The sequence below is a fragment of the Sinocyclocheilus rhinocerous genome, unplaced genomic scaffold (genome assembly GCF_001515625.1).
Source record: "Sinocyclocheilus rhinocerous isolate Xijiao unplaced genomic scaffold, SAMN03320098_v1.1 scaffold1553, whole genome shotgun sequence".
NCBI lineage: Eukaryota > Metazoa > Chordata > Actinopteri > Cypriniformes > Cyprinidae > Sinocyclocheilus > Sinocyclocheilus rhinocerous.
In genome coordinates this window covers 528,603-542,978 of record NW_015639764.1, presented here as the reverse complement: position 1 = coordinate 542,978, position 14,376 = coordinate 528,603, and the positions used below count along the sequence as shown (strand labels likewise).

Below are 14,376 nucleotides of genomic sequence, written 5' to 3'. Positions count from 1 at the left end.
TTTTCCAACTCAGTGATTCTGTTTTTTTTTTGTTTTTTTTTAATGTTTCCCACCTTGTTACACTTGTGATGTTCCTGGTCAAAAATGACCGTCCGTCAAAAAAGTGGCTTATAAACTTTTCGTTATGCTAGATTATTACCAAATACTGGATTCAGTCAATCATTTTTTCAATCAAACTCAGTCTTAGAGTGAACATTGCCAAAATTATCCACAAATGATGCTTTTTTTTCACTCCAAAACTGATGCGCTTGAGCTTAGATCAATGAGAGATGAGTGACAAGCCATCTTTAAAAGGTGGGTCATTTTTTGACCCCTAACACCATTTGGAATAGCATGCACTGATGAATCATTAAAGCAATGCACAAGCATGCTTTAAGAAAATCAATTTGGGTTTCATTAAGAGAAACTAGCAGCAGATCTTATTGAGTTCCACTAGAAACGTCACTTGAACTTCACCTGATGAATCTGTGTCCCGGAGCATCTATAAGTGGACAGGGTTCATCTCCCATGAGTCAGTGTAAAAATATTCAGATGATGTAGTGATTATGAAGGCATGGAGGAAGCGGTGCATGAGCAGGTGTGTGAGGAGCTGCTGTGTTTTGGGAGTACATGCTCTTCTGTCCAAAATAATGAGGCGAGAGCGAGCGTTTGACGCCACTGTAATGACGTGTCACCCTCGCTGCTGTTAGAATGACATCATCATGTATTACTAGCTCTCGCCTGCAGACAGAGTGACACCAAATAAGTGCCGTGTCTGTTTGCATCATTCCTGCTTCATGCAATCGGGATGTTAATTGATGTTACTGTGCTGAAGACTCGATGAAATACCAACACTATGTGTTGAGTGCATTGGGGAGCGTTAACACGAATGCAATGCAATGCCGTTCCTGTTGGCAGTTTCATTAGTTTTTGAGGCCTTGCGTAGCATATGGCATCTTAAATAAGAAGCAAAGTTTTCTCGGTGTAGTTTTCTCTGCGGCTGTGCTCAGAAATCTTTTTGTCTTTCACTGCTGTAATACTCTTTTGAATTTCTGCTTTCTCTTTTCCTCCTGGCCAGTTTTCGTTTTGCGTACATGGTGTAGCATGAATAATTTAGTGTAGCAGAAAGGTGGACACGCTCGCTAGTTAATCTCGTTGGACCGGTTGGATCGCTTATTATTATTAATAATATTTCAGTTATTCTACATATTTATACTTAACCTTTTTTCAAGTTTATATTTTGTTTTTTCTTGTGTTAAGCATAAATGTAACAATATTTAGTGAGATTTATACTTAAAACAAGAAAAACAAACAAACCAATAAATAAATAAGTGAAATTGTATGCATTAAAAATTAAAAAAATTGTTTATATGTATTGTTTTAAAATCAAAATGATTGAGATGAAATGTTGACCTTTTGCTATTTTTATGCACAGCTGAAAGAGCACAGATGTTTTATTTTTCTTGTGTTGACCATGAATCTAACAACATTCAGTGAGGTTTATGCTTACAACACCCTGTTTCCGTTTCACCCAACTTTCTCACCGTGTTGGCAACTTGTGTTAAACTTAATTCTAACTATTTATTAAGAACTATGCTTACAACAATATTATTAGATAGAAAGAAAGAAAAAGATAAAGAGTAAGTCATTGTGTGATATTAACCTCCACAGGTCTCCTCTGTGCTCACGGATGGCCCCGGGGGACGAGCCTCCTCCCATTACCCAGGGTGCAGTGAGGGCGGGAGGGGGAGAGGTTTATATTTACAGCAAGAAAAAACATATCATTATAAATAAATAAATTCAATTGTATACATTAAAAAAATTAAAAGAGTATATTTTTTATATTTTTGGAATTATATTTTTTTATTTATTTTATCATTTGTATAATTTATTAAATTAAATACCCTATTGACCTGCGGCCCCAGAAACACACTGGCAGAGTGATTGAATCAGACAGCTGTCAGTGAGAACAGTGCGTGTCAGAGCGCAGGCGAGAGCCATAAAAGAGCACAAACGAGCCTCGTTACTGCCGGAACAGTGATTATCATAATGGCAACAATAAAGCCGACGGTCGTTACGCTGGTGGTGATGGTGATGATGATGATTAATGCTGGGAGATAAATGAGAACGATGTATCACACTCCTCCCTACAGCGGAGCAGCACTTTGAGTGTGTGTGAAATGAATTATGCACTGCATGTGTCTGCATGCACATACGTGTGATCATAAATCACGCGCCAGCACCAGCACCAGCCTGTTTCGCATGTATACGAGAAAAAAAAATTCCACAAGGTGAATGTCATGAAACTTGTTAGGAACGTGTTCAGGTCATATTTAACCCTAAAATCAAAAGAAAAAGAAAGATATTCATATTTTTGGAACATTATTATCATGACTTTCAAAAACATTCCACCATTTCCTCATTTCTGTAATGCAGAAGAAAAAAAGTATAAATAATGTTATTTAAATTACAGGATCTGTAGTATTTTTTATATGCCATTAAGTTGCTGATTTAAAAAGAAAAAAATCATATATAACAGTACTTTTTAGATCATTAACATTCAAAATGACTCTATTACAGCAATGAGAATATAATGAGAATCATCACTGAGAACTATAAACAAACATATGCATTACAGTAATGAGATTTTGGGGGTAAAAATGAGTTTATTGGCTTTTTTTTTTTTTTTTTCAGTGCAATGCAATGGTATTAAAATAAGGTTTAATTTTGTCACGTGTTTTTATGTGATTTATTGATTTTTTTTGAGAACCAGTAGTATTTGAACTTCACAAGTGACCAGTGTTATTTTAATATTATTTAGATTATATTTTTTATTAATAGTTTTAGTTCGTTTTCATTTTATGTTTTAATTTTAATTTCATTTAAAGTTTAGTCATTTTGTTCTGAGGATTTTGACATTTTTATTAGTTTTCTAATTTATTCATTAGATTTGTTTGTATCAGTATAGTTTTTTTTTTTTTTAATTAATTTTAATTTTAGTTAAGTACATCGAGTTTAACTAAACAAATGAGAAATGCTGAAATTAAATAGTTAAAAAGTTATTTAAATGAATTAAGTTCAAGTTTTTGTTTTATTTATGTTAATGTTTATTTTATTTCAAGTAATAAAAACAGTTTTTTTATGCTTTTAGTTAACTATAATAATGCTGCAAGAGACATTTGAGACCTGCAGCAAAGGAGTTTTTCAGTGAATAAGGACTTCAATTTGGGTCTGATTCTCTCATAAAGCAATGGCACTTGTAGTATTTATAGCAAAATATCATACAGGATACTTTCAGGTTTTCATGAGATTCGCCAAATTACTTGTAGATCTGACTGCATGTGTGTGCGCGCGTGTGTGTGTGTGTGTCTCTGTTACGAGCTGATGCAATAATGTTGGTGCTGTGTTGCCCATGATGCTCTGGGGAGATTTGTTGATGTTGTTGCCATTGTGTGTACATGCATGCATGCGTGTGTGTGTGTGTGTGTTTGAATGAATCTGAACATTTTTTACCTCAATGATGACATTCTGATGACATGCTGCTGTAAGCATGTGTGTGTGTGTGTGTCGTTCTGCTCGACTGAGCTAGCGGAGAGAGAAAACATCTGTCACACGCGTCTGAAGTTTCATTTGTGGCGGATCATCAACATAATGATGGAAACAACAAGCCAATGGCGTCCGAGAGCGCGAGTGTGTGTGTTTGCTGGATATTTGTCAGTATATCTGGTGTGTTTGGGCTTCTCAGACAGTAACAGGTGGAGATGAATAATCGTATAGTAGATGCGTGACCTCAGGTAGGCCACCATAACTCAACGTCTGTTTAGCCGCGTGCCGCTGGAGTGAAAAATGATAGCCGCGGATAAGTAGGCTAACTTACTATCCTTCATTTGTTCTTTTTTTTTTCTTATTCTCTTTTCTTTCGCTGCGAGGCACTACTGAACGGACGGCTCTTTTGTCTTTGTTTTGCTCGGACAGACGGAAGACGTGACGCAAACAGAAGTTTCCCAGCAGGTGCTGCATTCAGAGTCCACGGAAAAACAGCAGCCCAAACGGTTGCACGTCTCCAACATCCCCTTCCGCTTCCGCGACCCAGATTTACGGCAAATATTTGGGGTGAGTTTGAGAACTTCATGCACTATAACACATTTATGTTCCGTTTCAGCCAGCAGCTTCTTTCCTAGGTTCATCGCCTGGAGATTCATGCTCTTTAAAGGAGTAGGTCACCCAAAAATGAAAATTTGCTGAACATTTACTCACCGTCAGACCATCAAAGATGGAGATGAGTTTGTTTCTTCATCAGATTTGGAGAAATGTAGCAGCACATCACTTATTAATGGATCCAATGAAATTAACTAGTGGTTAGATTTACCCTGAAAGGAACGGTTCACCCAAAAATGAAAATTTGCTGAACATTTACTCACCGTCAGACCATCAAAGATGGAGATGAGTTTGTTTCTTCATCAGATTTGGAGAAATGTAGCAGCACATCACTTATTCACCAATGGATCCTCTGCAGTGAATGGGTGCCGTCAGAATGAGAGTCCAAACAGCTGATAAAAACATCACAATAATCCACAAGTAATCCACATCCATCAAATGCCTTAATGATGGATTTGTTTCTTATACAAACACGCAGCTTTTCTCTTCACAAGACATTAACTGATGGACTGGAGTGGTGTGGATTACTTGTGGATTATTGTGATGTTTTTATCAGCTGTTTGGACTCTCATTCTGACGGCACCCATTCACTGCAGAGGATCTGTTGGTGAGCAAGTGATGAAATGCTACATTTCTACAAATCTGTTCCCATGAACAAGTCAAATTTGGAGTCCAATTTGAACTGTTTGCAAAGTAAAGTTTTAAAATACAAATAAGAGTGAATGTGTACATAAACTGAAAATGCAAAACGGCAAAATGTTTCTTCTCTCGTCACATTTAGTTATGGATTACATGAATCCCGTAAATGATTCATCCTATTTTTTTGTCAGTCATTTCTTGTTGTAAAACAGTTGTCAAATATTAAATATTTAGCTTCTTCACTGCAACAAAAAAAAAAAAAGATTTTCCTGCTCAATATTTTTCTTAATCTTAAGTAATGAGAGCAATTAATTATACTTGATAAGTATAAAACTACTTTTTTAGAATTAAAATTACTTGATAAATAATTTTGCTTTTCAAGTAAATGTAAGGTAATTTAAGATATCAGGTCTTGTTTTCTGAAAAAAAAAATCTAAATTAAGTTTGAAAATTGAGAATAAGAAAAAAATCTGCCGATGGGGTAAGAAAAATAATCGTGTTTTCTTGTTGTAAAACAGTTGTCAAATATTAAATATGTAGCTTTTTCACTGCAAAAAAAAAAAAAAGATTTTCCTGCTCAATATTTTTCTTAATCTTAAATTAACTTACATTTACTTGAGAAGCAAAATTCTAAAATAGTAATTTTATACTTATCAAGTATAATTAATTGCTCTCATTACTTAAGACATCAGGTCTTGTTTTCTGAAAAAAAAAAAAAAAATCTAAATTAAGTTTGAAAATTGAGAATAAGAAAAAAATCTGCCGATGGGGTAAGAAAAATAATTTTGTTTTCCCTTTGAATTAAGTAAATTTTTCTTTCCTCATTGGCAGGGAGATTTTCTTCTAAGCATAAACTCACTTAATTGTGAAATTTTCTTTTTCAGAAAACAATACTTAGTATCGTAAGTTGTTTTGCTTCTCAAGTATATGTATGTTTATTTAAGAATGAGTATATATTTGTAATGGAAAACAAGACAAAAATACTGAGTAAGAACATTTTTTGCAGTGTAGGAGAGAAATGTGAGAGAAATGTTCCCAATTTCCCAATATCTGAATTACATGAACTGTTCTCTACAGATGATGTGGCGAACTTACCTTTAGGGTAAATAAGATGACTGCAGGCTCACTAAATGCACAGACACACACACACACTCTGCTGCGCTGCTTCTTTCTTATTTGCTAAAAATCATCTCAATCATCTTAATGACCTGTCAGCAGCAGGCTGGCCAGAAAAGCTGCTTTAAACAGCGCTCATTTGTTTGGGCTGGTGGCTCTGTCGTAAAGATGATGTTAATTACAGCACAGACTGCCGCGTAGCTGTATACAACATGGTCTGTGGCCCCTCGCTCATTTCCCATCATGCTCTTTGATAGCTGGATTATTGTTCTCTGAGGCTGCCAGGTTTGTGTATGCCAAATCAGCAAAGTAATTAGCTCGCAGTTATTGTGCATAGGTGGTCCAGATAATATATTACAGGGGTGCTCCAATTGATCGGCTACCGATCACTATCGGCCGATAATCGCTTTGGGATGATTGATCGGCGGTCTCTAAAAAGGCCGATCTCAAAAAAACAATCTCAAGCTGATGATGCTGTCGTGAGAGGTTTGGCACGACATGCAGCGGCACCGTCTCAGTCTCTGTCCGGCGTGGGTGAAATAATTATAATGCTGAAGGTGAGGTACTCACCTTCATATTTCTAAATTAAATAACTTAAAAAGTAATTTGAAGACCTTGTTTGAGACGTAATTTCACAAACAGAGTGAGTGAATCACCGCGCGCGCTCTCTCTTTCTCTCTCAAAATTTGCAAATGGCTTCAAATCACCACACATCGCGTCTGTCTATAAGCCATGCTGCACAGTTGACACAGGAATTGTCACTTGCACAATCGAGGCAGTGTCACATCGTCACTAAAGTTTATAAATTGCATTACTTTTTCATTCCACTCGTGGAGGTAGGAAAACAAAGTTCTTTATGAACCGCAGGATTGCTTGTAATAAAGATTTCAATGCAAAAGGAAAGGCAGTAGAGCTGATTATTTCTGTCAATGGTAAGTTTGTGATAACGTAAGAAAAGTAGTTTAAATGTTTTGCCACTTGCTTGATCAACTTAATATATAAGTCTAGAAGTAAATGCAAAAGTAAAAAGCATTGAATAATGTGTTGCTTATATTTATTGTGCTTAAACATGTCTGTGAAAGATTGTACTACTGTACTGTGTAAAAAAAAGAATTGCAATGCTGAAAAAGCCTTTTCAGTTACAATGTTTGGATTTGAAATCAAAATAATGGATAAATGTTGTGTTTGTGGTAAACAGCCACGGATCAGTAGCAGACTCCTGTGTGAAAGCTGCTTCTCCTCTCACAAGAGTCACCTAAGAGAGGAATTCCCCCCATTTTCAAAAATGAAATTCAGGCCCTGAATAAATGTCTAAAAATCCTGATTGGAGTATCACTATAAATAGTTATAAATGATAAAAAGAAGGTTATCGGTATCGGTGATCGGTATCGGCAGATACTGCTTTCTGTGATCGGTGATCGGCCTCAGAAACCCTGATCAGAGCACCCCTAATATATTATACAATATAAAACAAGATTATTTTTTTTAAGTTGTAAATAAACTAGTTATTATTGGAGTATGGTTTCAAGAAAATACTATTTCAATTTGTCCACTTCAAGCAATTTCTGAAAATTTGCTGTAAATTTACTAAATTTCAGGCCATCGAAGATGTAGATGAGTTTGTTTCTTCATCAGATTTTGAGACATGTAGCATGACATCACTTTCTCAGCAATGGATGCTCTGCAGTGAATGGGTGCCGTCAGAATGAGAGTCCAAACAGCTGATAAAAACATCACAATAATCCACAAGTAATCCACACCACTCCAGTCCATCAGTTAATGTCTTGTGAAGTGAAAAGCTGTGTGTTTGTAAGAAACAAATCCATCAAGATGTTTTTAACTTCAAAAAATTGCTTTCTGGTTAAAATACAAGTACGTAATCCATAATATTGCTTTCTCAAGTCGTCTGGTCTGAATCAGGAGAGAAATCTGCACAGATCAAGCACTGTTTACAAGCCAAAACAGTTTTGAACAAACATGTTGGTGGATTTTGATGTGAGAAAAGAAAACAACAGGGGATGGACTTTTTCCCTGACGGAAAGGCTATGGATTATGGACTCATATTTTTCCGGAAGCAAAGATTTGAAGTTCAATAAGCAATATTATGGATTGAGGATGGAAGTTAAAAATGCCGTGATGGATTTGTTTCTTACAAACACGCAGCTTTTCATTTCACAAGACATTAACTGATGGACTGGAGTGGTGTGGATTACTTGTGGATTATTGTGATGTTTTTATCAGCTGTTTGGACTCTCATTCTGACGGCACCCATTCACTGCAGAGCATCCATTGCTGAGCAAGTGATGTAATGCTTCATGTCTCCAAATCTGATGAAGAAACAAACTCATCTACATCTTGGATGACGTGAAGGTGAATACATTTTCAGCAATTTTTCAGAAATTGCTTGAAGTAGACAAACCGTACTCCAATAATCATTGTTTTATTTACAACTTAAAAAAAATAATCTTGTTTTATATTGTATTAAATGGATCACGCTCTGCTGTAATTGCTTGAAGCGCTACAGGGCTTTGCGTGTTGTTAGCGTGTTGAAAGTTAGCCACATTTGCATAAGACATCACAAAAGGTAAACAAAGACAATATGGCCATACTGTAGCTGTGTACGCCCAACACCTTGAGACGTAATCGCTCGCTATAAGCTCCATCTGCCTGCACAAACTCAAGTAAGCCACGCTAATGACTCGATCCCTGCGCTAACAAAGCTTGGCGGCGTTGATTAGCCTCGTGGCTAATGGAGATTTAGCCTGTGGTGAGCAGGGCCGAAGGTTTGCCAAGAGAAAGCATTGCGGCTAATTAGCTGCTTGGCTAACGGAGAGTCGAAGCTAAATGAGTGGGGCGTCAGGTTAGTGTCGCAGGCTAAAGCGCTGGAGTCTGGGAGTCGCTAATGAGTGCAGAAGTACGGGGCTCATTATCCGGAGCCGAGTGGTTTATTCCTGAGGATGTCCATATGGAAATGTGAGGTAGGAGAGAGCGTTCCTGGAAGTAAAACCTCCGGCTTTGTGTTGGATTTAGGGCTGTTTCTTCTTACCCTCTGCCTGTGGGTCTCAAGGGCTGCTGGGAATTTCTCTCACAGGGGGCCTTACCTTCATCTCCAGCTTTCCCGCTGTGCAGACACTATGTTAGCATTCAACCTGTGGCTCTCCTCTTTTAAGAGACAGAATTAAAAATCTGCTGAAATCTGACTCCTGTGAGCAGCGAACAAGTCTTCATCGGCATGGAGAAACCAGGCGCATTAAAGAAAACCCCAACAATCAGTGCACTTCAAAAGATGCAGAGCTCTGAAACTGCCTTCAATACTGCTTTGGTTTGCAGAATACAACATGAGCTTTTTTTTTTTGGGCAGGGTACTTTGTGCATACAGTAATTCCTTGCTGGAGAATCCAGCTTCTGACGGAGACTGGTTTTACTCTGGCCGTTCAGAATTGAATTGACAATGCCTTGCAAATTGCAATTTAATATCTGCATATGTATTGAGGTTGCAAACAGGGTTGAGAATCGTTAATTGAATTTTCAAATTGGACTTCAAAGAAATTTCTATAACTGTAATTTTTAAACTATAATTCCAATTCAATTTCTGAATATGAATTGAGGTTGCAAACAGGATGCACAATTGCTAAATGAATTGAAATTAAAGACTGTAATTTTCATCTTAAAAAAAAGCACATTTCTTTTCTTTTTTTTTCAATTGTATCAATCTTGAAAAAGGCTTAAAGTTTTAAAATTTTAAAATGTTGTACTCTAATCTTTGAGAATTGAATTGAGAATGTCTGTTTTGAGAATTGCTATTCAAATTTTTGGAATTAATTGAAATCCAAAGAAACTCGGATAACTGTCATTTTTATCTAGAAAATAATTTTTTTTTTCTCCCCCCCAAGAGAAACTTGACAGTTTTAAAGTTTAAAAATAGTTTACTCTGGTCATTCAGGATTGAATTGATGATTGCCATTTAAATTCCAATTTAAATGATTGAATATGAATTTAGGTTTTCAAATAATTTGAAGTTCAAATACTGTAATTTTTAACAAGAAAAGCTAATTTTATCAAGATAAACTTGACAAAGTCTTTACGTTTTAAAAAAAATTACTCTGACCTTTCAGAATTGAATTGAGAATGCATTTTATAATCCAATTCAATTGCTGAATATGAATTGAGTTTGCAAACAGGTTGGAGAATTGCTATTTGAAGTTAATTCATATAACTGTAATTTTTAACTAGAAAAGATAGAGTTTTAAAAGATAAACTTGACAAATGTTTGTTTTAAAGTTTTAATATTTTTAATATTTAATTGTAATGCAAGTTTTAATATTTTGTTTAATAATGTTTCAAAATATTTGGAAAGTTTGATGTTTCATACACAAACCAGTTTGTTTTATTTAGTTTATATATTCATCATATTAATAAAATTAACTTTTGTGAACCAGGATGGAAGAACACATCATTTCCCAGAATGCACTGCACCAGTGTTGAATTTCTTTGAATGCATTTCTGTTAAAATCACACTTTTATGTGAGCTCCCAGGATAGTGTTCTTCCATAGCAAACTATGATACTGACAAACTGTCAGTCATATCATAATATAATAATTTGGCAGACATTTATGCATTTGACTGGCGCTTTTATCCAAAGCGGCTTCAGTTGTATTCAACTGCAGCACAATCCTCTGCAAAACTACTAAGTGCTTCATTCCCTGCAGTGCTGTGCTAAGGTTTTACTGCACGTATGCATGAGAAAACTGCCACCACAGGGGGTAACTGAGCATGCTCAGTAGAGACAACCACTTCCCCAACCGTACGCAACTTTCCCACCAAACTAATTAATCTCTATCACTGGTCCATTAGGCCTGGTTAAAACAATTAGCATCTGCAGCACGCTAGCCAGGGAAAACCCCACCATACAACACGGAGCTCACGCTGGGGAGTTAATGTGTTTGTGTGTGTCTCCGATTGAGCCCTCCGCAGAATGTGCATTCATTTGAATAAATTGATAGATTTCAGCCTACAGTTTCACACAGATGCTGATTGGATGAGCAGTAATATTAAGCCATTGCGGCTGTAGCACAAACAGAAAGACCATGAGCGCAGAGTCCTTTTAACTGTTCCTGAAATGTTATTCCACTGGTTTTGTTTTAGTATCAACTTTGTCTCCGACGATTCTCCTCAAATTCATCGGGGAAATAAAACAAGAGCTATAAAATGAATGTGGAGAGCAGCTCAGATCATTTGATGAGGAATATTTGAGTTCATATTGAGATCTCTGAGGTTTGATTGCAGATCGTGGCAAATCTGAGCAGAGTTTGAGACATTGTTGAGATCTCTTTTGAAGCTCTGAAGGAGAAATGTGAGATTTCTGGGGTCTGTTTGTCAGGAGAAACGTCTGAGAAGCAAGAGACTTAAGAAAAAAGTCTCCATTTAATCTCACTGAAATTTAGGAGAAGCAATTGAAACTTTAATGAGATCTCATTTGTGATTTTTTTCTTTCTAGATTGAGTGTTTCTGGACCTTATGCTGAGAAATCAGCGATCAGAGGAAAGATCTTTTGCTCAAGAGACTTAAAAGAGTTCACTGTTTCGTCTCAGATGTTTCTCCTAAAATCTGTTTGGAAAAAGACTATTTCTGGATTTCATGCTGAAAGATCACCAGAAAGTGTTATTGCTCAGGAGACTTAAAGGAGATTGCTGTTATGTCTCGGTATCATCCCAGATGATTCTCCTAAAACACAGATAGCAGCCAGATTATTTGATGTTGACAGAATTTGAGTTCATAGTGAGATCTCTGACTTTGATTGCACACTTGCAAATCTGAGCACAGTTTGAGACATTATTGGGATCTCTTTTGAGGAGAAATATGAGGGGCCGTACAAGCCATAATTCATTCTGGCACTCTCACACACTTACATTCTCCTTTCACATACATCCTTACTTAGCAAAAATATATGTATGTGAAAGGAGAATGAAAGTGTGTGAAAGCAAGAATATATGTATGTGAAAGGAGAATGTAAGTGTGTGAGAGTGCCAGAATGAATTATGGCTTGTACGGCCCCTCATAGAGAAATGTGAAATGACTGGTGACTTTTTTTCTCAGAAGAGACATCCGAGAGGCAGGAATCTTAACCAAAAGTCTGCATTCACTCTTCATTGCATCTAACTGCTGTCTAGAAACAACTGAGATTTTAAAGAGATCTCATGTGTGATTTTTCTTTCCTAATTGCAGTGCTGTTAATGAAGATTTGCTTCTCATGTCTAGCGACTCTTTCCTGACATCTCCTCTCTCACACAAACAGCTAAGTAACATTATCATGTAGTCTGATTAGTGCTGACCCCGTAACCCAGTCTATTCATCCTTTTTTGTAGCCTGTGTCTGTAGACAACAGCGCCTGCTCTTGATCCTATTAGCACTTCCAGTGTCATCTCTCTCCATTCGGCACAGCACTCGCAGAGGTTTTATTATCTACCGCAGTGGCCAAATGATGGCGATGCAGCATGCTTGACAGGGTAATTACTTTTAATGAAATAATACGACCATCACAGACATCAATTAAAAGCCGCCCTCACTCTGCGCTCATTAGAGAGGTTTGCGCTCGTCCCTCATCCCTCCGCTTTCTAACGATCCAAACAGCACGGTAGCTAAATCGAAGATTGGTGAATGTTTCCCCCCTTGGGAGCGATGGCACACAACAACAACATGAGAGAGAGAGGAAGAGAGAGGAAAAGGGAGCTTGTCATGTACACACACACAGTTCTGTTTATCTTTATTGTAATAAAAATAAAATGTGGACATAATTAAATTGCCTGTTTTTGTTCCTCTCTCAGGGTCACTCTCAGGCCAATGATGAGAGCTTATGCCAGAGACTACAGAAACATCACATTAGAAACCTCACACCACAGACTTCACAGGAGAAACCTCATCAGAGGGACCTCATGCTAGAAAACTCACTTCAAATACATCACATTAAACACCTCACGCCAGAGACTCCATATGCTTCATATTAGAAACCTCACACCATAGAGTTCTGCTGAAAAAAAAAACCTCACCTGAGAGACCTCACCTCAAAGAACTCACTGCAAAAACATCATATTAGAAACCAGAATTGTATTGGAAAAACCTCACAAGATATACGTCACTCTGAAAAAGATCATCTTAGAAACCTCACATCACAGACTTTACATGAAAGACCTCACACCAGAGACTCCATACACATCACATTAGAAACTTCACACCACAGATTTCTAATGAAAAACCTCAAATATGAGACCTCATGCCAGATACTCCATATGCATCACAATTGAAACCTCACGCCAGAGACCTCACTGCAAAAACATCACATTAGACACCTCACACCACAGACTTCTACTGAAAAACCTCACCTGAGAGACCGCATGCCAGAGACCTCACTGCAAAAACATTACATTAGACACCTCACACCACAGACTTCTACTGAAAAACTGAAAAACTAAAAAACCTCACCTGAGAGACCTCACGCCAAAGACCTCACTACAAAAACATTACATTAGACACCTCACACCACAGACTTCTACTGAAAAACTGAAAAACCTCACCTGAGAGACCTCATGCCAGAGACCTCACTGCAAAAACATTACATTAGACACCTCACACCACAGACTTCTACTGAAAAACCTCACCTGAGAGACCTCACGGCAAAAGCATTACATTAGACACCTCACACCACAGACTTCTACTGAAAAACCTCACCTGAGAGACCTCACGCCAGAGACCTCACGGCAAAAACATTACATTAGACACCTCACACCACAGATTTCTACTGAAAAACTGAAAAACCTCACCTGAGAGACCTCACGCCAGAGACCTCACGGCAAAAACATTACATTAGACACCTCACACCACAGATTTCTACTGAAAAACTGAAAAACCTCACCTGAGAGACCTCATGCCAGAGACCTCACTGCAAAAACATTACATTAGACACCTCACACCACTGACTTCTAATTAAAAACTGAAAAACCTTACCTGAGAGACCTCACTGCAAAAACATCACATTACACCTCACACCACTGACTTCTACTGAAAAACCTCACCTGAGAGACTTACGTGTGAAAATAACCGAAGGATATACAGTCAAACCAAAAATTATTCCGAGACCAGATATAATTTTTGATATTTTTTTACTAGTGGGTGCAGGACACTATAGTCATTTATTTTAAGTGAGGATAGCAAAATAAAGTAAACTGTGACAAATCATACCCAAAAATTCTTCATACAGTGGACTACCAGTAAAATTGATACAAATTTGGGTCCAAAAATTATTCAGACAGAGTCTGGGAAAAAATTGAAGTTCAGGATTGCATGAACCTGGATGACAGCATGCCCAGGAGACTACAGGCTGTCATTAAGGCTAAGGGCTGCCCGACTAAGTATTCAATGTTGTGTAAATAATACTGTCATACTAAGCTGTCTCAATTATTTTGGTTGATTGTAATCCATTACATACC

The 14,376-nt window shown here is 37.2% G+C and overlaps 1 protein-coding gene across 1 annotated transcript in view; it reads left to right on the top strand.

The window, feature by feature from the left end:
• The window catches only part of LOC107751640 (RNA binding protein fox-1 homolog 3-like), an 80,690-nt gene that overhangs the window by 38,330 nt on the left and 27,984 nt on the right, over positions 1-14,376 (top strand). The window contains exon 3 of the mRNA XM_016567380.1: positions 3,955-4,092. Within this exon, the coding sequence (XP_016422866.1) occupies positions 3,955-4,092 (138 nt within the window). The remainder of the gene's footprint in view (positions 1-3,954; positions 4,093-14,376) is intronic.